Source organism: Aspergillus homomorphus (assembly GCF_003184865.1).
Source record: "Aspergillus homomorphus CBS 101889 unplaced genomic scaffold BO97scaffold_33, whole genome shotgun sequence".
NCBI lineage: Eukaryota > Fungi > Ascomycota > Eurotiomycetes > Eurotiales > Aspergillaceae > Aspergillus > Aspergillus homomorphus.
Genome location: NW_020291919.1, coordinates 67,309 through 89,175, shown reverse-complemented (window position 1 = coordinate 89,175; position 21,867 = coordinate 67,309). Strand labels below are relative to the sequence as shown.

The following is a 21,867-nucleotide window of genomic DNA, read 5'->3' as shown; positions in this document are numbered from 1 at the left end:
ACTACTAATGATACAGGCTCTCTCCGGTCACTGAGACCAGTTCAACCGAACTGCTACTGGCGGGAAGCAGAACCAAGTGTTTTGCAGAATACGAAGCGGCCTCCATGAGCCAGCCTAGGCTTTCAATCTTTCTCCTGCTACATCATTCTGAATGTCTTTGATGAGGAAGCTGGGCCCAAAAAAGTCAGTCTCCAGCACCCTCGAAAGTCCGACCGAAGTAAAGAGCTGAGGAGGGCAACTTACAAGTACCACCACGCCGTGGGAATCACTGTCCCCAGATGCCATAAGCTGTGTGCGTCAATGAGCTCGTTCCAGGGCGGGAAGTCGAGAAGCTCCAGGCTCATGGCCAAGATAATCCAAACCACGATCAGCGCGGGCCAGGTCATCCAAGTTTTACCATACTTCCTATAACGATAGATGCTGAAAGACACCCACAGGATGTTCTGAGCCATCCCTATCACAACATTCGCAATCATGTTGTAGGTGTAGTCCCAGGACCAGAAGCTCAGATAGCACACGTGCAAAGTGTAAAGGAGGACGCAAATGGTTGTCCAGAGACGGCGCAGAGTCGGCTTATGGCGGGGGTCTTCTTCATCTAGACGGAAAATTCGAATGATCGCAAGATATAGTCCGTACATCACGTTAGCTCCAGCCCCAAAATAATCCAGCTTCTCGGTCAATGCGAGGTCTCGAGTGTGAAACAACGCGCTAAACGTCCAACACGCTAGCCCGCAGTATCCGAACGCCATATAGTAGGGCCTGAGTGAGTGCCACGAGGGGATGGTTTCTCGGATTCTACCCATGCCATGCCAGTGGGCGAGGAAATTGAGGAGGGAGAAAAGAACAGAGAAGGGCTCTTGCATGCCGAGGATTCTGCGGAACGGCCATTTTCCGTGGAATTGTAGTATTGGGTTTAGCATCGGGGGATCACGAGCGACACGACGGTCTGTCACGACATGTTGGCAGGTATAATCGCACTCGGAAGGACACGTCCACAGCATGAGACGAAGATGGAGAGCTGCTGACGGGTCAGTTGAGACTTATGGGTATTGACAAATCGCATGAAACTCACGAATCACCGAGTTTCCATCATGGCAGTTCTCAGCCTTGCAGACCTGCTCACATATTAGCTATGTCATCGTCTGCGCAGCTCGAGCTGGCTTGGTTGGTATACCTTGACGCATTCCTTGAAGTCGGGGAGGTGATCGCCGAGAGACGCGGCCGATTTGCCAATAAGAGTAGCGAAAAGGAGAAAGACGAAGCAGCAATAGAGCTTTGTCCTGGTTGAGCCTAGAAACATAGTGACTTCTGTATTGTTGTTGCACAACCAGCAGAATGGTGAGCTCAGGAGGGAGACCCATAAAGAAGCGGCGGCGCGTGGCACCAGCGGGGGCGGAGTGGCATTGCGCGGCAATAAAAGAAGAACTCGGCATTTTCGATCCCAGGTCTGGACAGTGGAAACAGCATGGAACCTTTATCAAAGGATGAGTAACAAAATCCAATTGATATTGCAAATAGTTGTTCCTCTTCAGTAAGCAATATCTTCTCATAAGATACTAATGATTCTAGTAGCTACGAAATTGACAATAAGAACTGCCTGAGTCACCGGTATTTGACACTATGTATACTCGAGGTTCCGATACAATGGATGCAGAGCATACTAGAAGCCGCCACAAATGAACATAATTTTGCTTCTGTAGTCCGTGTGTCACAAACACTCAATACATTGTCCAATTTCCACCCTTAAATGATAAACCGAGGTTCCCCGGGCCTGTTTCCTAGAGTACAGGAAACTTCGGAGCCACTTTATCTCGAATCAGTAGCATCAGAGCCCTTATCAGCTCATAGGGCTAGCAGGATCACATGCTGATAAACCAAACTCGAAGTAATCTGTCTCAGACAAGGTCTAACCGTATGGGGTCTAGTGCATGTTGCCTTCCAGAGGAGAAATTCCAATAAGGGCAAAGGCCAAAAAAAAGACGGCCGCTCGAAGGGTTCGCCGAAGCGCTTTGTACTTTTTCACTTCTGCATATCATTTTATCACTGGTTAGACTTGTTGATTCTCTCCTCATTTCGCCTGTATCTACGCCCCTGGATCTGCGATATATTTTTTTTTATATTCTCAGCCTAGGTCTCCAACAAGCAGACGACTGATTCGCTACCATGGCCGGAGCAGAGAGACAGCAGTCCGCAGAGCCTGCTGCAATGACCAGCAGTGCTGATCGCATGGTGGGAATGGACCATGCTGAAGTCCGTTATTTCACGAGGTACATTACATTTCCTAACAGCTTATCTTGACATTGTGCTAATTGTGGTTAGTTATGATCACCACGGTAAATAATCCCATGCACAGAACCTATCTAGTGTCGGGTGAATGCTAACGTCAAACCCCGCTTAGGCATTCATGAGGAGATGCTTGTAAGTCAATTCACACAGCCCTTATTGTAATAGTCTACTAACCTCTCACTCTTTAACAGAAAGACGATGTCCGCACCAGATCCTACCGCGACTCTATCTACCAGAACCGTCATATCTTCAAGGACAAGGTTGTTCTCGATGTTGGCTGTGGTACCGGTATTCTTAGCATGTATGTGCTTGACTCTGTCATGTCTATATCTATAATTCTGATGTTGATGACTCCCTAGGTTCGCTGCGAAGGCCGGTGCTAAGCATGTGATGGGCGTTGATATGTCCTCCATTATCGAGAAGGCCCGCGAGATCGTCGAGGTCAACGGCTTAAGCAGCAAGATCACCCTTCTCCAAGGAAAGATGGAGGAGGTTGTCCTGCCGTACCCCAAGGTCGACATCATCATTTCGGAGTGGATGGGCTACTTCCTACTCTATGAGAGCATGTTGGATACTGTTCTCTATGCTCGCGACCGTTACCTCGTTCCCGGCGGCAAGATCTTCCCCGACAAGGCTACCATGTACTTGGCTGCCATCGAAGATGGCGAGTACAAGGATGATAAGATTGGATGTAAGATTAATCATTCCGCAATGTCTGCACGGTTGCTAATGAAGACTAGTCTGGGACAATGTCTATGGCTTCGACTACAGCCCCATGAAGCAGATCGCGCTCACCGAGCCCCTTGTGGACACGGTTGAGATGAAGGCGCTCGTCTCTGACCCTTGCCCCATTATCTCGTTCGATCTCAACACCGTCACCAAGGAGGATCTCGCCTTCAATGTTCCCTACTCGCTTACCATCAAGCGTAGCGATTTTGTCCATGCTGTGATCGCTTGGTTCGATATCGAGTTCGGCGCTTGCCACAAGCCGATCCATTTCTCCACCGGCCCCCACGCTAAATACACCCATTGGAAGCAAACCGTCTTCTACCTGCGGGATGTTCTGACCGTCGAAGAAGAGGAGGTTGTGTCTGGCATGCTGGAGAACAAGCCCAACGACAAGAACAAGCGCGATCTTGATATCAGCATCACTTACAAACTGGAGACTACGGACCAGAACCGCTCTGCTGAGGGTGGTTGTTTCTACAGAATGTAAGTACCCCGGCAACTGTCAGCGACCTGACAAGGAGGCTAATTATCGAAGGTGCTAAATCAACGCCTTAAACACTTTATCATTGCTGAAACGATCCACCAGTGGGTCGGCGCTATGATTGCTTTGACCGGATCCAGCGTGAGAGATTCTGGCGGTGATTTGAAAATATTTACCCGTGGGTAGCATGGCATTTAAAGGGAAGCACGCTTGCATGACACTGGGTCGACGAATCGGTTTTCTTGACTTGCTTTGTTTGTTTATGCCATTTCATTTCCGTTATGTTCCGGCGTTATATTGGAAGGCAGGAAACGGCATCATTATCTGGCGCGACACGGAGAGATGGTTTCCACAAGGACGATTATGAAGCTCCTCGAACTTCCCAAGTAGATACCCCGAGTCGATGCTCAATCTTATCATCTCTGACGATCTCCTTATATTGCTCAGTCTCTACTCCATTTTTCTGCATACCTCTTAAGTGTTCACAGCACACTTCATGCATTCATGACCTTTGTAATGCATTGTATTATATCTTTTCCTGAACGTTTGGACCGACCGATCCAGTAGCACCGATCCACTTTCAATATCGATGATTAGGCTGACTTGGCGGCTTCATTCAACGCGGCCTGGCGCTTTCGGTCCAGGTGACATTAGCCTCGGCTTATTCGAGGCCCCGCAACGGAGCTGCTGTCTGTCTGGGGTACAAAAGCATACCGCCCTAACAGTCTCAGCTTCTTCTGGATGTCGAAGGCAAGCAAGTCTACATCATCTCCCGAGCAGTTCAATCTCGTGTTCGCAAGCATTTGATCGCGCACTAGACTGAAATTGCTTCTCTGAATCCACCAGCCAACTACATCAGCCCATTCCAGATATCACCAGACGCCCAGATGTCTGCTCCCGGGGCCGATCATGAGTTCGCCCCCCAGGAGGTTTCCTGGCAGAAACGCGACATCCTCTTGTTCGCTAACAGCATTGGCTGCAAAGCCGATGAATTGCACTTTCTTTATGTATGCATCTGCTTTGTTCGACGGGTTGCGACAGGATGCAATAGGATGCATGTTCATTGACCCTTGTGCAGGAACTTCACCCCCGATTTGCAACCTTCCCAACCTACCCGATTATCCTTTGTATGTGCGGGACAATCTACTTCTGACGAAATGGGCACTGACACTCCAACTTGCATGCAGCCTTCAAGCTCACTGATCAGGAAGTGACGGATTTTTATGCTCGAGCAGGCGGTGCGCCAATTCCCGGGGCTCCCAAACTCGACTATCGTCGAGCCGTGGATGGTCAGCGGCGACTCGTCGTCGTTAGACCCCTTCCAACGTCCAGCACAGGTCGGAAATTCGAGTTGCGGAACAAAGTTATCGGGCTTTACGACAAGGGCAAGGCTGGAACTGTGCTCGAGACAGAACAGTCGATTGTGGACCAAAAAACTGGAGACATCTATACCAAGATCTTCAGCAGCAGCTTTTTCGTCGGACAGGGTGGGTGGGGTGGCCCGAAGGGTAAGCCCGACTAAGACACCAAGCCTGTCAATTCTCCCCGACTCATGGTTTGCTGCAGGCCCAAGCACGGTGAATTACCCCCCTCCGGAGGGTCAAATGCCGGATGCCACCCATGTGGTTCACACAACTCCTGAGACAGCTCTACTGTATCGGTAAGACCTCCTAGATATTTCTACGAGTCTGATCTGTCGTTAGAACTTCTAACACAATTGTCAGTCTCAATGGCGATTACAACCCTCTACACGCAACGCCCGAGCCAGGTTCAAAGATGGGCTTCGGTGGCACAATCATCCACGGGCTGTTTAGCTGGAACTCTGCCGCTCATGGCATTCTGAGAGAACTTGGACAAAGCGAACCGGAGAACATGAAGGAGTTCCAAGCGCGCTTTGCCTCTCCAGTGAAACCTGGCGACAAACTCACTACCGAAATGTGGCGGATGGGAAGGCTGCAAAGTGGCGAAGAAGAAATTCGTTTCATCGTAACAAATGACCAGGGCAAGGTGGTGCTCAGTCATGGTCGTTGCCTATTAAAATTCAATGGCTCGACGGCCAAGCTGTAATTGCAGCATGCGGTAAATACTGTCATACTGAATTCTTTTGACTATGGAGGGTAGAGGAACAGACCTCTTCTTGGAAAAAACGGGTGCTGCCAGTTGTATGTACCGTTTAAAGACCTAGCCTGGGAGCAGAGTCCCACAATAGTGTGAAGCATCTTCATATATTGACACCAATGCTATTAATTTAGATTGTGATCGAGTGGGGTGTTGGACGGTTTGCCTCGGCCCCCGGGGGCTGCACGTGACATGAGACGGTCGAATGTCAATACTTGCGGATAGAGAGATTGGATTTCTCCGCCACTCCGTGCGGGGAATACCATTATCAGGTTGCAGATTTCGCGACAGACACAGAAATGAGTACGGTAGGAAGACGGCTTTTCTCTCGGGCGCTCGCGCCTCCAAGCCTTTTTAGGTAGGGATCCTAGTACAAATTGTTACAGTACTGGCTAACCTGTGGCATAGGAGCGCAAATGTTATGTCCTGCTCTTCATGGAACTGTGCTCTCTCGGTGAGTACTATTCCCCAATCGCGCCATTCATTGAAAAGTTCATACAGGCTAACGGTCTCTTTGCAGAGCATAAGGCCACTTTTCACAGGACCAGGTGATATCCCTCTGACAGAACTGCCGCCTGATACATAATGGGTTTACATACTGAATATCGAGGACTGATTGGAAGCATCAACTCAGCCCCGAAGACGAAGTTCGAAGCTAAGCAAATGGAATTCCCAAAAGAGAGCTTCGATAGACTGTAAGGATTGTGGACTGTGGAGTACCTTACACATGTCAGACCGAGACAGCTAATGCTTTAATGAAGCGGACCATTCTGGCTACGGTAGGAACCGAGAATATCAGTACTCATTACATGGAGGCTTATATTGCGAGAAATTCTCTCTGTTAGAGAAAATTGCCAGTGCCGTCATTGCGTTAATCCCAAGACCAAGCAACGGCAAGTAGACACTTTTGCGGTTTGTGGCCCCATGATCCTGCGATGTATTCTGCGAATGCTAATTCTCCCACTTTCGTCCTCTATTAGATCCCTAAGGATGTTCAGTCTGAGTCAGTCACCTATGCAACATACGGTCTCAAAGTGGAATGTGAGAGCAATTCCGTCATCTCGAGTCACGCCGAGGCTGAATCTCAACAGGGTCTGATGGGCATTTGGGGTTATATCCATATCCATGGCTCCGAGCCTATGGTTCCAAAAGGCCGGTGACCGTCCCGATTGCAGCTGTGCATACTGTCAAACCCAGGTACCACCACTTAAGATTAGATGCATGCTTCGGAGCTCACCATATATGGTTCTAGGCCTTACGAAGCTTATGCACTCAAGGCGGAATTCAGGCCATACCCAACAGTCTCATTTGAAGATGTTATGTCTAGTGATAATGGCGTACTTCGGTGGCTCGATAGAATTGTAAGCACCCTCTCCGGAACTCAGTGGTCGGGTTCTAATTCCAAATAGCATATCTTTGGCTTCTGTTTTGTCAAAGATATGCCCGCGAATCCAGCCAGCACTGAAGAACTTCTGAAAAGGATATCTTTCATCAGACCCACACATTACGGTATGCTTAACTTTGACAAGACCTTTGCGTTGAAACCTGGGTGAATTCTAAGCTGAGATTTTGAAGGTGCATTTTGGGATTTCACGGCGGATATGACATTCAAGGACTCTGCATATACGAACGAAGCCCTCGGCGCACATACCGATAATACTTACTTTACGGATCCTGCGAGACTTCAATTGTTCCACCTTCTGTCTCATCAAGGCGGGGCGGGAGGTGCTACTCTGCTTGTCGACGGCTTCAAAGCGGCTGAAGCGATGCGAAAGGAGAACAAGCCGAACTACATGGCGTTCATGCGCACTACACAACCTTATCATTCCAGTGGCAATGAAGACGTCTGTATACAGCCTATACATGAATTTCCGGTGTTCGAAGTTCATCCTCAGTTGGACCAACTGTACCGGATTCGCTGGAACAACTATGACAGAGCACCGAAGGCGAACTGGGATAGTAAAGAGCTGACGAAGTGGTACACTGCGGCGCGGCACTGGAATGAAATACTTACTCGTTCAAAACACCAGATCTGGATCCAGCTCGAGCCGGGAATGGCATTGAGTGAGTGCTGTTTACCCTCGGCGCTCCTACATTACAGCTAACCCACGGATAGCTATTGATAATTGGAGGATGCTACACGGTCGTTCGGCATTTACCGGAAAGCGCAGAATGTGCGGTGGCTATAGTAAGTGCTCTTGGTTGATGACAGCTCCTTGCCCTATTGCACCATGAGGCCTGGCTGCTTTGCTGACTCGCGACAGTCAACAACGATGACTTTCTTTCTCGATACCGGCTTCTCAAGTATGGCCGACAGGCTCTTCTGAACAATATCGGAAATTATAATGATAGGAGTGCGAGGGATAACCCGAATGTAGTGATATAAATGGGTTGCAGATGCTAGTCCCATCCATGTACTAGAGCCATACAACACTTGAAGAAGCGGAGTTGCTTTTCGAGGGCCGAAACATTTGTAATAACATCACGTGACATAGGCAGGACAGCTGACGTTGTTTGGCCGAAGCTCAGGGCAAGCCGGCTCCAACGCAGCTCTCAAGTCTCCCATCTTCCTGCTCTCATTCTTTTTCTCCCCCCCTCCCACCTCTTTTCTCCATATAGCTCCCAGACTCGCAATTAATATACCTATTTTCTATCCTCTGTAACTTCCACATAATACTGCCACCATGTCCACCTTGGAAGACCTCGATGACTTTGAGCGTGAACAGAGAGAGAAGAAGAAGGATCAGGGCGATGGCGGCGACCGAAAGCCCGAAGGCGACGGAGATGCAGAGATGAACGATGCTGATGCCAAGAAAAAGGATGAGGAGGATGAACTGCTCGATGAGGAGATCGTTTCCTCTAGCACAGCAGATATCGTCAAGAGGCGGCGAATGTTGGAGAACGAATTGCGGATAATGAAAAGCGAATACCAGCGCTTGACACACGAACAGAATACGATGAGGGAAAAGGTTAAAGACAACCAAGAGAAGATCGAGAACAATCGGTATGTTATACTTCACATTGTTATCAGGTTGCCTTCTGTGCGCGCCGCTTAGTGGCGATGGCGATACTCTATCTAGGCACTCTCACTGACCACACTTTATAATCATCCAGACAACTACCCTACCTTGTCGGAAACGTCGTTGAGCTGCTGGACTTGGATGTCGAAGCTGAAGCCGCTGAGGAAGGAGCTAATATCGATCTCGATGCTACCCGAGTTGGCAAATCTGCTGTCATCAAAACCTCAACCCGCCAGACCATCTATCTCCCATTGATCGGTCTCGTGGACCACGAGAAGCTGAAGCCCGGCGATCTGATCGGTGTCAACAAGGACTCATACCTAGTCTTGGATACGCTACCGGCCGAATATGACAACCGCGTCAAGGCCATGGAAGTTGATGAGAAGCCGACGGAGAAGTACACAGACATTGGTGGTTTGGATAAGCAGATCGAGGAAATCGTCGAGGCCATCGTTTGGCCAATGAAGGAAGCCGATCGCTTCAAGAAGCTCGGTATCAAGGCACCGAAGGGTATGTGCTACAATAGATTACCGGTCTACCGGCCCTAACCCATACTAATTCGCTTCAGGTGCTCTGATGTACGGACCCCCCGGTACCGGTAAAACACTCCTCGCCAGAGCGTGTGCCGCCGAGACGAATGCCACATTCCTGAAGCTCGCCGGTCCCCAGCTAGTACAGATGTTCATCGGTGACGGTGCCAAGCTTGTTCGCGACTGCTTCGCCCTTGCCAAGGAGAAGGCTCCTTCTATCATCTTCATTGACGAGTTGGATGCCGTCGGTACCAAACGTTTCGATTCCGAGAAATCTGGTGATCGTGAAGTGCAACGAACCATGTTGGAGCTTCTTAACCAGCTCGATGGCTTCGCCTCCGATGATCGGATCAAGGTCCTCGCGGCCACGAATCGTATCGATGTGCTGGATCCGGCCTTGCTCCGATCCGGTCGTCTGGACCGCAAGATCGAGTTCCCCTTGCCCAACGAGGAGGCTCGCGCCAACATTCTACAGATTCACTCCCGCAAGATGGCCGTGGATGACGGCGTCAACTGGGCGGAACTGGCTCGCAGCACTGACGAGTTTGGAGGTGCGCAGTTGAAGGCTGTGTGTGTGGAAGCCGGTATGATTGCCCTGCGCAAGGGCATGAGTAAGGTTGGACACGAGAACTACGTTGATGCCATTTCGGAAGTACAGGCGAAGAAAAAGGACACCAACATGGGTATCTATGTTTAAGAGTATCATATCTTTTTGCGTCACGATAATAAATCCCACGATGTTCCTCTAATTTGTTCTCGGCACCCGTCGCGTGACAACAATTTACGTCCATTGAAGCATGAAGGCATCTATGCGAGCATAGTATCGCTATGGAAAAGGACGTAATTATAGCCCTGCCAAATAACCTTAGGTAGTAGACGGTCTATTCATTGGTCCCAATATGTCGGCTAATAGAATCATAGAGTATCGATCGACTAAAAAAAATCATCATGTGGGTATTGAATCCGGGCGTGAGAAGTATTTTCAGAAAGTAATCAACAAAGAATAGAAGTAGACGAAAAGATCCATCAGATATCGCATTCCGAGTCTACACGAGTCCTCAAAACACAAGATCCCATAACTCCTCGAACGATAGTAGCAGGGCAAAGAAGAGACGAAAGCATGCATGCTCTACTCTAGCCCTGCTCCTGATCCATCTCATCCCGAGACCGCTTCCCTTTTCCAAACTTCTTCCCGGTCTTGTTGCCTTTCTTCTCGTCGTAGTCTTTCATCTGCATGATCGCCTGTCTTTGCGCCTCGGAAACATTATCTGACAACATCATCACCTCGTCCTTCGGACAGTCATACTCGGGCAATTTTTTCTGGAGGGCGTTCTCGATTCGCATCCACAGCTCGATGTCGTATTGGCTGATGAATGAGACGGACTTGCCGGATTTTCCGGCACGCGCGGTTCGACCAACTCGGTGGACGTAGCTGGCGGAGTCTAATTTTGAGGATAGGGTGTCAGTTCATGTGCCCCAGGTCTTCTTTTCGTAGTATATGCGGGAGGGGAACAAGATAAGAATCATACCGGTAGGTAAATCATAGTTAATGACAGCATCGACACTGGGAATGTCCAGACCACGAGCCGCAACGTCCGTGGCGACGAGGATATTGCGACTCTTGGAGCGGAACTTGCCAAGCGCACCCAGGCGCGCCGATTGGGAGAGTTGGCCGTGCAGTGGGATAGCGCCGAATCCAAGCGCGCGGAGCAGGAAGGCGATACGCTGGGTCTCGTGAACAGTGCGCATGAAGATGATTGTTGATTGGCCGGCGAACTCATTCAACAGGTAGACGAGATACAGGTCCTTGTGTTTCTGGGGAATGAAGAGGTAGGACTGGATGAGGGTGGAGACGGTCGAGTACTTGGAATTTTCGCTTTGCACGGAGACACGCAGAGGGTTGGAGAGGGAGGCTCGCTGGAGGGATTCGACCTTCGAGCTCATCGTCGCGGAGAAGAGGAATGTTCTGCGCTCCCGTGGGAGGACTTTGAGGATCTTCTCTAGGAGTGGGCCGAAGTCCATGTCCAGCAGACGATCGGCTTCATCCATAACCAAGTATTTCAGCGAGCGGAGAGAGAATCCCTTCGTGTTTTCGAGGTGATCCAGAAGTCGGCCTGGCGTGCAGACCAGGATGTGCGGCCGTTTTGCGATGGCGATACTTTGACTGAGCATATCCATTCCACCCACTATAGTCACGGCTCTCAGACCGATCACAGATCCCAAGGCTTCGAAAGCCTGCGTGATCTGATAAGCCAGCTCGCGAGTAGGAGCCAGCACAAGGCCGAAGAAGGGTTGAGGCTTCTCCATGAGTGCCTGAAGGATGGGCAATGCAAATGCCGCAGTTTTACCAGAACCAGTCTGTGCTAAACCGATGATATCTCTGTTTTGCAAAGCGAGTGGGATAGCCTCCCGTTGAATCGGCGTTGGTGCTTTGTATCCCATCGTCTCACAGGCCTCACATAATTGATCGATTAGTCCGAGTTCCTTGAAGGTCGTGACCGGCTTCTTCTCGGCGACTTCATCCACTTGCTCCGGAGCAGATTGTTTCGAGCTGGTGGACTCAGCATCGCTGTGAGCTTCGGGTGTCTCATGGGCGACCTTGCGCTTCTTAATTGCTGGCATGATGTGTGATGTCTGTATATCTCCGATATCGAAGTATGTTCTGGATCGGCCTTATCGAGGAAAGAAAATAATTTTTGGGCGCCGCAACATCATTGATCCGGGCTCCTCCGCGGCTTTGCTCCGCCCTTAGTTTTTCTGCGGGTCGAGAAAAAGTCCTGCGTCTAATCCAGACATTGGGGAAGGTCCGTCCATCTTTAGTGATCATCTCCCCTCAAATTTTGATTCAGAGCTTTTCAATATGGCCAAGGCACGTACCAAGAAGCGCACTCATGTTCGTGCGCAAAATGCCACGGCTGCTGCCAAAGGCGGTGCCTCATCTATGAGCAAAACTCCCAAGTCGATGGTCATTCGAGTTGGCGCTACACGGGTCGGTTCCAGCGTCAGTCAGCTGGTCAAAGATGTTCGGACGATGCTCGAGCCCGACACGGCTGTGCGGTTGAAGGTATGATATACCGAGAGACTTCTGGGCGTTCAAGCAAGGACTGTGTAATGTTGACTTTTTCGCTGCCCAGGAAACAAAATCAAACAGACTTCGGGATTTCACGACAATGACTGGTCCTCTGGGCGTGACCCATCTTCTCCTTTTCTCAAAATCCTCCACTGGCAACACAAACTTGCGATTGGCGCTCACTCCCCGAGGCCCGACCCTGCATTTCAAGGTGGAGAACTACTCTCTATGCAGAGACGTCGAGAAATCGTTGAAGCGCCCGCGCGGTGGTGGTCAGGACCACAAGACGCCCCCGCTGCTTGTGATGAACAACTTCAATTCCCCCAATGCAGACGAGAACTCCAAAGTGCCAAAGCGTCTTGAGAGCCTGACCACGACTATCTTCCAATCTCTCTTCCCTCCGATCAACCCTCAAGCGACCCCGCTCACCTCCATCCGCCGTGTCATGCTGTTGAACCGTGAACTCGCCGCCGAAGGCGAAGAGGAAGATTCCTACGTCCTCAACCTTAGACACTATGCCATCACTACGAAGAAGACCGGTATTTCGAAGCGTATCCGTCGGCTCGATCCCAAGGAAATCCGGAACAAGGAGAAGAAGAAGACCGCTGTGCCCAACTTGGGAAAGCTAGAGGATGCTGCAGACTACTTGCTCGACCCTTCGGCTGCAGGTTACACTTCTGCTAGTGAAACAGAAATGGACACGGATGCAGAGGTCGAAGTTGCGGAGAGCACCACTCGGAAAGTTCTTTCGAAACGCGAGCTACAGCGCATGAAGTCCGGCGACAAGGAGAAGGCCCAGAAAAAGCTAAGCAATGGTCCCGAGGTTGAGAAGCGGGCGGTCAAGCTGGTTGAGCTGGGCCCGCGCATGAAACTCCGGTTGCAGAAGGTTGAGGAGGGTCTGTGCGAGGGCAGAGTGATGTGGCACGACTTCATTTCGAAGTCTGAGAAGGAGGTCAAGAACCTGGACAAGAGCTGGGATAAGAAGAAGAAGGAGAAGGAAGAGAGGAAGAAGCAGCAGAGGGAGAATATCGAGAAGAAGAAGGCAGAGAAGGCTAAAGCCAAGGCAAATGGAAAGGAGGTTGAAGACGATGATGACGAGGATATCGAAATGAGCGATGACGAATGGCTCAGCGACGATTTTGACGAGGATGACGAGAACGTGGTGCAGGATGAGGATGACGAAGAGGAAGAGGAAGAGGAGGAAGAGGAGGAAGGCGACGAGTCTATGGATGATGAGTAAATCACCAACGCCATTCATATGATGCTCTTCAAGTTAAGCCGTCAAGAACATAGGCTGCCGCATCGTGCTCCCTGCGCTCTTCAATTACCTTCAAGCCCTTACCATGACCACTGTGGCCACCTCCTAACCCACAAATGCGACGCGTGCATGATTCCATGCAGGCAACTCAGCGTATCGCGCTAAGTTCAATGTGCTTGTGGCCGCGTTCCCAGTATGGTGCTCAAGAGGTGTCACTCGACCATGCGGCGTGGACTATATGTGGCCGATGCGACTGAAACAGGGACAGGCGGGTGAGAGGACCGGACCCAGAATCGTGCCTCGGGAGGCATTATAGCTATTTGATTGAAGGAAAAGTTATGTATCCTATGATTCGTTAGGAGTTTCAAATTATACCCACGATTTCTGGTTGCACATGCAGCAAGAGCCATGGACGAGTAAGAATTGTCATATTGCCTATCATGGAACTACGTAACCTCATAAACATTATCGGATATTATTCTAGCTTTTTTTTTTTTTTTTTTTTGCATCAACAAATCACCGCTTCAGCTTCTCATCCACAATGCGAGACACCATCTTCTCCAGAATATTGAAATCGCCGCTCGCAGAACCAGCAAAGTAAGCCTGTACACTCTTCTCAACATACTTACCCACAATATCAATCTCCACGTTGACATAGTCCCCGGGCTTCTTCGACGCGGTCACAATCTTCTCCTGAGTGTACGCGATAAGCATGACCTCGAAGTACCCCTCCTCCCCGTCGACCACCTTGGTGACCGTCAAGCTGGCGCCGTCCAGCGTCACGTAGCCCTTCTCGACAATATAGCGCATGACGCCCAAGTCGCGCGGCTGGAATCGGAACACGAGGGCATTACTGTCCTGAGTGACGGAGAGAACCTTTGCGATGGTATCGACGTGGCCCTGGACGAAGTGGCCGCCCATCCGGGTCTCGCCCAGCACGGCGCGCTCCAGATTCACCTTGGAACCCGTCTGCAGAGAGCCCAGGTTCGTGCGGCGCAGGGTCTCCGGGGCGACGCCGACCTTGAACCAGGTCTTGTCAAAGGCCGTTACCGTGAGGCATGTTCCTGTTTGTTCCCCAAAGGTTTTGGTAGTGAGTCAATTGTTTTCCGGTTTGCTGATAAATCAACAGGAGTCCGGGGATGAGGTAGGGTGGTTGAAGGGGAAAATGCGACATTGAAGCGAGAGGTGACGGAGAACACAAAATAACAGGAATGCAATTCTATAGGGAGGTGCATACCATTGACAGCTATGCTATCGCCAAGGTGCGCATCGACGAGAATCTCCTCACAGTCGGTAATCGTCAGCGAGGTACCCCCGCCCCCGCTTGATGTGGTATCGAGGGATTCGAGGGACGAGACCGCTGGGAAAGTAAGTAGAGCATCGTCAGTACAAAACGAATTAAAGATCGCGGGACCATTTCAAGACGACTTACTCCCAATCTTTTCAACAAGTCCGGTGAACATGGTGAAATATGCAGGAGTACGCGGAATTATGAGATCGAAGCCGGCAGATCGAGCGGGTTGAAGATCAGAGAAGTCGAGCGGCAAGCGGTTGACCTCGGCTTGGGCCGATGCCGCCGCCGCTCGGTGATGGCTGCCGATGGCTGTTACTCGTTCGGTTTCCTTGCGTCGGATCCTTGACATATAATAGAGACGTCCGACTGCTTTTGCTTTGTTGATTTTGATGATTACACACCGGACATAATTATTTTATTCTGTTATATGACTATGAGTTTTGCAGTCTCCTCAAAATTGCCGCGGGCTTTCATTGCGTGCCGGCCGCTCAGCCATACATACCTTTATCTCTCTAAGAGCAACAGATCATGGCGTCAATACTCCACTGCGCTTCCCGATGATACACTTCCTCTGAAAGGCATCAGAGTTCTTGATATGACAAGAGTCTTGGCTGGTGTGAGTAATCTGCATTGACCTGCCACGAGCCGTTGTTGACAGTGCATGCAGCCATACTGTACACAGATCCTTGGAGATCTAGGGTACGTTGCCGCTGCACTTTATGGACCTTGCAGCATGCAAATCTAATACTAGTTCGCCCCGTACAGGGCAGATGTCATCAAAGTAGAACACCCCACGCGTGGCGATGACACTCGTGCTTGGGGACCGCCATACGCTACGTACACTGATGGGTCAGAAGGGCCCGGTGAGAGCGCTTACTACCTGGGAGTGCGTTATACCCTTAGAAGGATATACTGAGTCGAACTGTTAACATCGGTATTCAGGTCAACCGTAACAAGAAGTCTATTGGCTTATCCTTTGCTCATAAGTCCGGAGTTGAGATTCTACATCGGCTTGCAAAAGAATGCGACGTGCTGGTGGAGAACTATCTGCCTGGTAGCCTCAAGAAATACAGCATGGATTATGAAACTCTCAAAGCCATTAATCCCAAGCTCATCTACGCCAGTATCACAGGCTATGGCCAAACGGGGCCATACAGCAACCGCGCCGGATACGACGTCATGGTTGAGGCGGAAATGGGTCTGATGCATATCACTGGTAGCAGGGAGGGGGAGCCGGTCAAGGTTGGTGTCGCTGTGACGGACCTAACCACTGGTCTTTACACGTCTAATGCTATCATGGCGGCATTGCTCGCGCGAGCGCGAACGGGGAAGGGGCAGCATATTGATGCATGCTTGAGCGACTGTCAGGTCGCGACTCTGGCGAACATCGCTAGCTCGGCTTTGATCAGTGGGAAAAAGGATTCAGGACGGTGGGGAACGGCACACCGTGAGTATCTGAGGCCGGTGCTATCTATCTTTTGTTGTTTACTGATCCATTCTCAAGCATCTATTGTGCCTTACCGAAGTTACAAAACCCGTGATGGCGATATCCTCTTCGGCGGCGGGAACGACAGACTGTTCGGTGTGTTATGTGATCGACTGGGTTATCCCGAGTGGAAGACCGATCCTCGGTTTGTCACTAATAGCGACCGAGTGAAGCATCGGGATGAAATTGATGGACTGATCGAGGAAAGGGTAAGGCAAAAGACGACGCAGGAATGGCTGGAGATATTAGAAGGGAGCGGGATGCCGTATGCCGCGGTCAACGACATTCAAGGAACACTAAATCATGCACATGGTAAGACCGTTTGCTCCCGACCGCTCATTCTCCATGTAAGATGGCCCTAACATCAGAGCATAGTCCAAGCACGCGGCATGGTCACCGAGGTCGATCATCCGGCCTGCGGTCCGATCAAGCTGGTGAACACACCGATCAAATATTCCCATGCAACCCCTGGTGTTCGAACGCCACCCCCGACCCTAGGACAGCACACCGATGAGATCCTGGCAGAAGTACTCGAGTATGGTAAGGAGGAAATAGCTGTGTTGAAGAAGGAAGGTGTAGTGGCATAGAAGTCATTGTTTTAAGATATAGTCCCGTTGGGATGTCGTGGGTTACGCTTGAGTTGATGTGTGGTCCGTAAGGAGGATCATGTCTCTGCCGAATACATGGTTAAGTTTTGTGCAGCTGTCGGCTGAGCCGCACTGAGATATAGCATATCAAAGCTTGGAAACAATTAAATCAAAGGATACCAGAGTCCGTTTCTCAGTCTGGTTGTCGGACATATGGCAAGAACTGCATCATCGCGTATGGATTGTCAACGAATGCAGTCAGTTCCTTCCAAGGGCGCGGGGATGAATTCCTATCGATCACGTGATGGTATATAAATCTGGATCCGTTCATGATGGTCATCTCCTGTCTCACCCGTGGCAGTGTTGGTTCAATATCAGTGTCATTGATGTGCCCATTGCCGTTGCAGCGTGAGTGTGCTTAGCAGGACAGATTCGGGGGGATATGTCACAGCAAAATGGAGGAGGTTCTGCCTCCCTGGCGTCTATAGAAGCAGCGCCACCCACCCACGGACTTCTGCGCACCATCACTTCGGGTTCGCATTCATCAGCTTCCTCGCTCCCACACAACATTGGCTCACCATCAGTCCCATCCTCGTCGAATACGACCCGATCGTCGAATACCCCGTCGAGGAAGGTGGATATACCGCGGCTCTCAGCGGCCACAACCGAGTTACTCGCTCGAGTCACTGGGAACCTGAAAGGAACACAGCAAAGATATGATAATAAGTTTATCCGTTGGAATCCTCTGGCTGCAAATCGAGTTGGAAGCAATCCGAACAGTCACCAGAGAGGCGCTATGAGAGCCTCTTCAACTATTATCGAATTGCCTACGGCGCCGTTCACATATTCGAGCAATGTGGTGCCACCTGCGGTTTCTCCAAGTACTGCTACTTCTACCGTTACCCGAGAAACTCCTTCAAATTCTACTGAGAGCCTGGTTAATATCGCATCAAAATCAGCAGCAGCAGTGCCCTCTAAAACAGTTCCGACAGCTGACTCGTCTGAAATATCATTGAATGGCTCTACATCGGTGCCACAAGCAACACCGCCGCCGGTGCTGTTGCCCTTACCATTAACACAGCCTCACGCTACTGTTTGGCCAGCTAAACCTCTACCTACAGGAGTGCCTACAGCTGACTCGCCTGAAATATTATCAACTGGCTCTGCAATAGCGCCACAGGCAGTCATACAGTCAACGCCACAGGCAGTCATACAGTCAACGCCACAGTCAGCGCCATTACCCGTATTGGTGCCTTTATCACCATCACAACCTCCGACTACTGCTTCGACAGCTAAATCTCCGCCCACAGTAGTCCCCATAGCTGACTTGCCTGAAGAATCATCCGATGGCTTTTTATTGGCGTCACAGCCAGCACCAGCATCACAGCCTCAGACTACCGTCTTGACAGCTACACCTCCACCTACAGCAGAGCCTGCAGCTGATTCACCTGAAAAGTCATCAGATGGCTCTGCATCGGTGCCACAACCGGCACCACTATCACGGCCTCAGACTATTGTGTCGACAGCTACACCTCCGCCTACAGCAGTCCCTACAATTGCCCCGCCTGAAGTATTATCACATGGCTCTAATGGCTTTATAGTAGCACCACAACCAGCGTCATTGCCCGCGTTGGTGCCTTTAGCACCATCACAGCCTCAGACTACTCCATCAACGGCTAGGCCTTTGCCTGCAGCGCCCCCAATACCTGAATCGCCTAAAGTAACATCGAATCGCTCTGCATTAGCGCTACAGGCAGCACTACCGCCGGCGTTGGTGTCTTTACGACCAACACAGCCTGAGGCTACTAGTTCCGCGACTAATTCTCCACTTACAGCAAGCTCAGCATTTAAGTCTAAAAGGCCTACGACAAACGGCTGCCGTAAGAGAAACAGTACCACGAATGGGGCCAAGAACAAGAGACGCCGTCGCAATAGGGACAGTGACGATGAGAGTGTCATTCGGGCCGGTGATTCTAGCAGCGACGAGTCTGACATCGCGCCGACGGCCACTCAGACCAAGTCTGGCCGACAGGTCAACCGACCTTCTTTATATGTGCCTCCACCTTCGGTGCCGGCTGTTGTCAAAGAGACCAGTAACTGCCTGGAGACGTCGGACAACACGCGTGGCTCTACTGAAGCGACTCGGAAACGTAAGCGCGTTCAACGCAAAGCGAAGGATGTGTACGTCACATGTACCCGCTGCCAGAGGGGGCATAGCCCATTGAGCAATGCGATTGTGTTCTGCGATGAATGCAATGGGGCCTGGCATCAATTATGCCATGACCCTCCCATCGGCTTAGAGGTCGTTACAGTCAAGGAGAAGGAATGGGTTTGCGGTGAATGCAAGCCTGTGCCGATTACCATTGTTCAGCCAACGGTCGTCAGGAGTAATCCGACACTTGCGAGAGCACACCCAGTCTCAATTCCGGCATCCTCCTTGATAGTACCCCGAGCCGAAGTGAGTGCGGAGGGCTACTCGGCCGAAGAGCGGCGGGGGTTTCTGTCAGGCTTGTCGCACGCAACCCTTGTTGAGCTTCTCGTGAGCATATCGGGGAGCAACCCCACCCTGCCAATGTTCCCCGCGAACTTGAAGGAATATCGCTCTTCAAGATTTTCGTTCCGTCCTGGTTGTTCAGCTGTGACAGATGCTTCTACTTCTGTTCAAGTGCCTATCGGAGAGACAAACGGCTTGACGCATACAGCCAGTTCCATGGAAGAATCAACAAGGTCATCAACGGTAGTTGCGGCGGGTGATTCAACGGTGCCGTTGTCTCGAACAAGATATGAGGAGCTTTCCGATGAAGAATCAGAGTATGAGTTTCAAGAACATCGTCTGTATCCTCGCGCAGGAAACGGCTTCCGGCTGCCAGTCGGTTTGGATGACATGGACATCCTCAGCGAGGACCCTGCTTGTCCGACATTTAGCTACTCATTGCATGGGCCTGCTCAAGTCCGGGCTCAGATGAAACAGAGCGTGCCGGTTTGGGGTTCGTGAAAGTGGGCTCTATCTGTAGAGCTATCGTTAGCTTTCCATCATTCGACCTCATGAGTGTACGATCAACATGATCCGTTAGATATTCTAGAATCGCTCCTACGTTGGGAATGAAACTTGGGGAGTAGGGTGGATTTCACTCAAAACACCCAAGCTTTTGATTATTAATATTCCGTTGGTGCTTGTTCTCGCTCACACCCGGAGATTTCTTATTGCTTCTACTCTGGGGAGGTATATCATCCCTTGCGAGGTCTATATTGTGCCACACAATGCATTTTGCGGGTGTACTAAGAAGGCGGGGAAATAATCCGCTGTCCACCAGTTATGACGCGCCTGCTCACCTTCGACGGTGGATCCCAAACAATGCCTGCGACGCCATGCCGGGGCCTTGCCGCGCCACAACATGTTTCATCGACTTCGTGGAACATTATGAAGTCCGCGCGGCTTTCAGGTTTCAAAGAAAGACCGGTATTCTGTGGCGAAAGCCCGATTGCTGCACGAGCCCGTGTCGAAACACATTCGTATAGAAGTTCAGCATTTGCCCGGGTTCCAGCCTGGTAAATGCCCACTCCTAGGCAAGCCAACGACAGCGGGTCCTCTGAGCCCCAGGGTGTGAACGCGTTGCCAACGTTGTTAATTCCCATCACGGCGTCTAACTCATGCTTGTTGATCATCTCCACTACCGGCAACGTCCCTCGCGGCCGACCTGCACTGTCTCCGGAAGGAGAAGGAGAAGCCATATAGAGATCACTTGTCGGCAGCCCAACGAAGCTGACCGGAAGGTCATTGTCCTTGATTTCCTTCGCAAGCCTTCTCCAATCGCGATCGTTGAAAAGGGTGAGCCGCGTGCAATGGCCTAGTATGACCCGTTTGCTTGTGCATCGGGTCGTCCAACCCTTTTCCTTGAGTGTCCGCAGGACAAACCAGACCAGGGCCTCTTTTGCAGGGTCGAGGTTGTAATCCAGGTGAAAGTCCACATGCCTATCATGTTGCAAAGCGCGCTCAACAGCCCATTCAATATTCCGCTTTGCTGCTTCGACGCTCGATTCCACGTATGGCGTCGTACCGATCACATCTACCTGTGGCCGTCGGATCGCCTCCTCCATCAGCTGGAGGTTCTCCTCGCCATGCTCGTCCGAAAATATGGGATCCTGTGCGAAGCTCACTAGCTGCACCGTGCAGGCGTCCTTCCATGTATCCTTGAGACTGATCCCGGCGTCTAGGCAAGTGAACCCGACCGTCTGGTCCACCTCCACGAACGCCCTCATCGCCGTGACCCCAGCGGTGACGGACCCTGCAAGTAGCCATTCGCCGCGTTTCAGGAGGTCCGCATAAGTGAATAGGCGTTTGGCTTGCGTGGTAAAAGATAAGGCTTCGGCAAATGAGCCAGTCGAGGGGAGAAGATGTGCATATTCGCGTGCGCTATGGATGTACGCCTTGTCGAGGTGGATGTGTGGGTGCGTCAATGCTGGGAGGGCGAGAGGCGCGCTAGGAGCAGCGGTACCGGACTTGCCCTCGTGAGGGATGATGGACTCGATGATGCCTTGATCGTTGATGCAGATGTCCGAAGTTGAGTCCGAGTCTGAGTCTGGTAGACGCACATTCCCGATGACCGACGTCGGTGGCGCTAGATTCGGTGGTGGCATGGTGTATGCTGGGCGACAGTAGAAGTATATTGTGAGTAGGTGCTGACTCGGGTTGGATGTTGATCTACCGTCTGTGATTGTCACAGCGAGATGCAAATTAGTTGGCTGTGTATAGAATTCCTCAGTGATATAAAGAAACACCCTGAGACAAGCCAACGGTCCGGCGCGGTCTTAGATATCTTGTAGATAAGATCTTGCCCCAGATCGTCCTGATGTCAAATAATCGATGGACCAAATACAGCCCCACCTGCCCACTCATGGTCCTCCGTTGACTTCCCGATCGCAGCAGCGCTTCTCCAATTGTCATTCTCCGAGCTAATTGCTTTTCTCTCTCACTTGCCATTGACTTCACACAACCACGTTCAGAGGT

At 50.9% G+C, this 21,867-nt stretch overlaps 10 protein-coding genes across 10 annotated transcripts; 6 read left to right on the top strand and 4 right to left on the bottom strand.

The window, feature by feature from the left end:
- Window positions 1–42: 42 nt before the first annotated feature.
- BO97DRAFT_407250 (PGAP3/PER1 family protein) lies at window positions 43–1,349 on the bottom strand. Its single transcript, XM_025695602.1, has 4 exons — window positions 1,175–1,349; window positions 1,073–1,115; window positions 244–1,018; window positions 43–169 (listed from the first exon to the last, which is right to left on the bottom strand). The coding sequence occupies exons 1-4, from the start codon at window positions 1,298–1,300 to the stop codon at window positions 115–117; spliced, it is 999 nt and encodes a 332-aa protein (XP_025549080.1). The 5' UTR covers window positions 1,301–1,349; the 3' UTR covers window positions 43–114.
- Window positions 1,350–1,993: 644 nt separating this feature from the next.
- rmtA (protein-arginine omega-N methyltransferase HMT1) lies at window positions 1,994–3,965 on the top strand. The gene is made up of 7 exons (XM_025695601.1): window positions 1,994–2,267; window positions 2,320–2,333; window positions 2,399–2,418; window positions 2,478–2,587; window positions 2,646–2,977; window positions 3,027–3,498; window positions 3,551–3,965. Exons 1-7 carry the CDS (start codon window positions 2,206–2,208, stop codon window positions 3,555–3,557), a joined length of 1,017 nt encoding a protein of 338 aa, XP_025549079.1. The 5' UTR covers window positions 1,994–2,205; the 3' UTR covers window positions 3,558–3,965.
- A 277-nt stretch (window positions 3,966–4,242) lies between these two features.
- On the top strand, window positions 4,243–8,154 carry BO97DRAFT_472036 (putative trimethyllysine dioxygenase TmlH). Its single transcript, XM_025700092.1, has 14 exons — window positions 4,243–4,503; window positions 4,575–4,623; window positions 4,684–5,004; window positions 5,063–5,156; window positions 5,221–5,559; window positions 6,376–6,393; window positions 6,460–6,526; window positions 6,595–6,655; window positions 6,706–6,811; window positions 6,867–6,975; window positions 7,024–7,123; window positions 7,190–7,678; window positions 7,731–7,802; window positions 7,879–8,154. Exons 1-14 carry the CDS (start codon window positions 4,384–4,386, stop codon window positions 7,998–8,000), a joined length of 2,067 nt encoding a protein of 688 aa, XP_025549078.1. The 5' UTR covers window positions 4,243–4,383; the 3' UTR covers window positions 8,001–8,154.
- A 16-nt stretch (window positions 8,155–8,170) lies between these two features.
- BO97DRAFT_395137 (proteasome regulatory particle base subunit RPT5) lies at window positions 8,171–9,911 on the top strand. Its single transcript, XM_025694014.1, has 3 exons — window positions 8,171–8,618; window positions 8,729–9,144; window positions 9,203–9,911. The coding sequence occupies exons 1-3, from the start codon at window positions 8,299–8,301 to the stop codon at window positions 9,859–9,861; spliced, it is 1,395 nt and encodes a 464-aa protein (XP_025549077.1). The 5' UTR covers window positions 8,171–8,298; the 3' UTR covers window positions 9,862–9,911.
- Window positions 9,912–10,092: 181 nt separating this feature from the next.
- On the bottom strand, window positions 10,093–11,811 carry rrp3 (RNA-dependent ATPase RRP3). The gene is made up of 2 exons (XM_025700704.1): window positions 10,694–11,811; window positions 10,093–10,606 (listed from the first exon to the last, which is right to left on the bottom strand). Exons 1-2 carry the CDS (start codon window positions 11,784–11,786, stop codon window positions 10,299–10,301), a joined length of 1,401 nt encoding a protein of 466 aa, XP_025549076.1. The 5' UTR covers window positions 11,787–11,811; the 3' UTR covers window positions 10,093–10,298.
- Window positions 11,812–11,960: 149 nt separating this feature from the next.
- Window positions 11,961–13,862, top strand: BO97DRAFT_395132 (Brix domain-containing protein). The gene is made up of 2 exons (XM_025694013.1): window positions 11,961–12,228; window positions 12,299–13,862. The coding sequence occupies exons 1-2, from the start codon at window positions 12,025–12,027 to the stop codon at window positions 13,472–13,474; spliced, it is 1,380 nt and encodes a 459-aa protein (XP_025549075.1). The 5' UTR covers window positions 11,961–12,024; the 3' UTR covers window positions 13,475–13,862.
- Window positions 13,863–13,997: 135 nt separating this feature from the next.
- BO97DRAFT_373533 (riboflavin synthase) lies at window positions 13,998–15,002 on the bottom strand. Its single transcript, XM_025692911.1, has 3 exons — window positions 14,925–15,002; window positions 14,730–14,852; window positions 13,998–14,556 (listed from the first exon to the last, which is right to left on the bottom strand). Exons 1-3 carry the CDS (start codon window positions 14,953–14,955, stop codon window positions 14,009–14,011), a joined length of 702 nt encoding a protein of 233 aa, XP_025549074.1. The 5' UTR covers window positions 14,956–15,002; the 3' UTR covers window positions 13,998–14,008.
- Window positions 15,003–15,151: 149 nt separating this feature from the next.
- Window positions 15,152–17,044, top strand: BO97DRAFT_407243 (CaiB/BaiF CoA transferase family protein). Its single transcript, XM_025695600.1, has 6 exons — window positions 15,152–15,402; window positions 15,454–15,485; window positions 15,552–15,672; window positions 15,729–16,233; window positions 16,291–16,584; window positions 16,648–17,044. The coding sequence occupies exons 1-6, from the start codon at window positions 15,214–15,216 to the stop codon at window positions 16,857–16,859; spliced, it is 1,353 nt and encodes a 450-aa protein (XP_025549073.1). The 5' UTR covers window positions 15,152–15,213; the 3' UTR covers window positions 16,860–17,044.
- A 257-nt stretch (window positions 17,045–17,301) lies between these two features.
- BO97DRAFT_436425 (putative PHD finger domain protein) lies at window positions 17,302–19,854 on the top strand (the record flags this gene model as incomplete). Its single annotated transcript, XM_025697787.1, has 3 exons — window positions 17,302–17,796; window positions 18,514–18,579; window positions 18,613–19,854. 3 exons carry the CDS (start codon window positions 17,302–17,304, stop codon window positions 19,852–19,854), a joined length of 1,803 nt encoding a protein of 600 aa, XP_025549072.1.
- A 142-nt stretch (window positions 19,855–19,996) lies between these two features.
- On the bottom strand, window positions 19,997–21,864 carry BO97DRAFT_150126 (putative zinc metallopeptidase). Its single transcript, XM_025690164.1, has one exon. The coding sequence runs from the start codon at window positions 21,495–21,497 to the stop codon at window positions 20,139–20,141; it is 1,359 nt and encodes a 452-aa protein (XP_025549071.1). The 5' UTR covers window positions 21,498–21,864; the 3' UTR covers window positions 19,997–20,138.
- Between the last annotated feature and the right edge of the window lie 3 nt (window positions 21,865–21,867).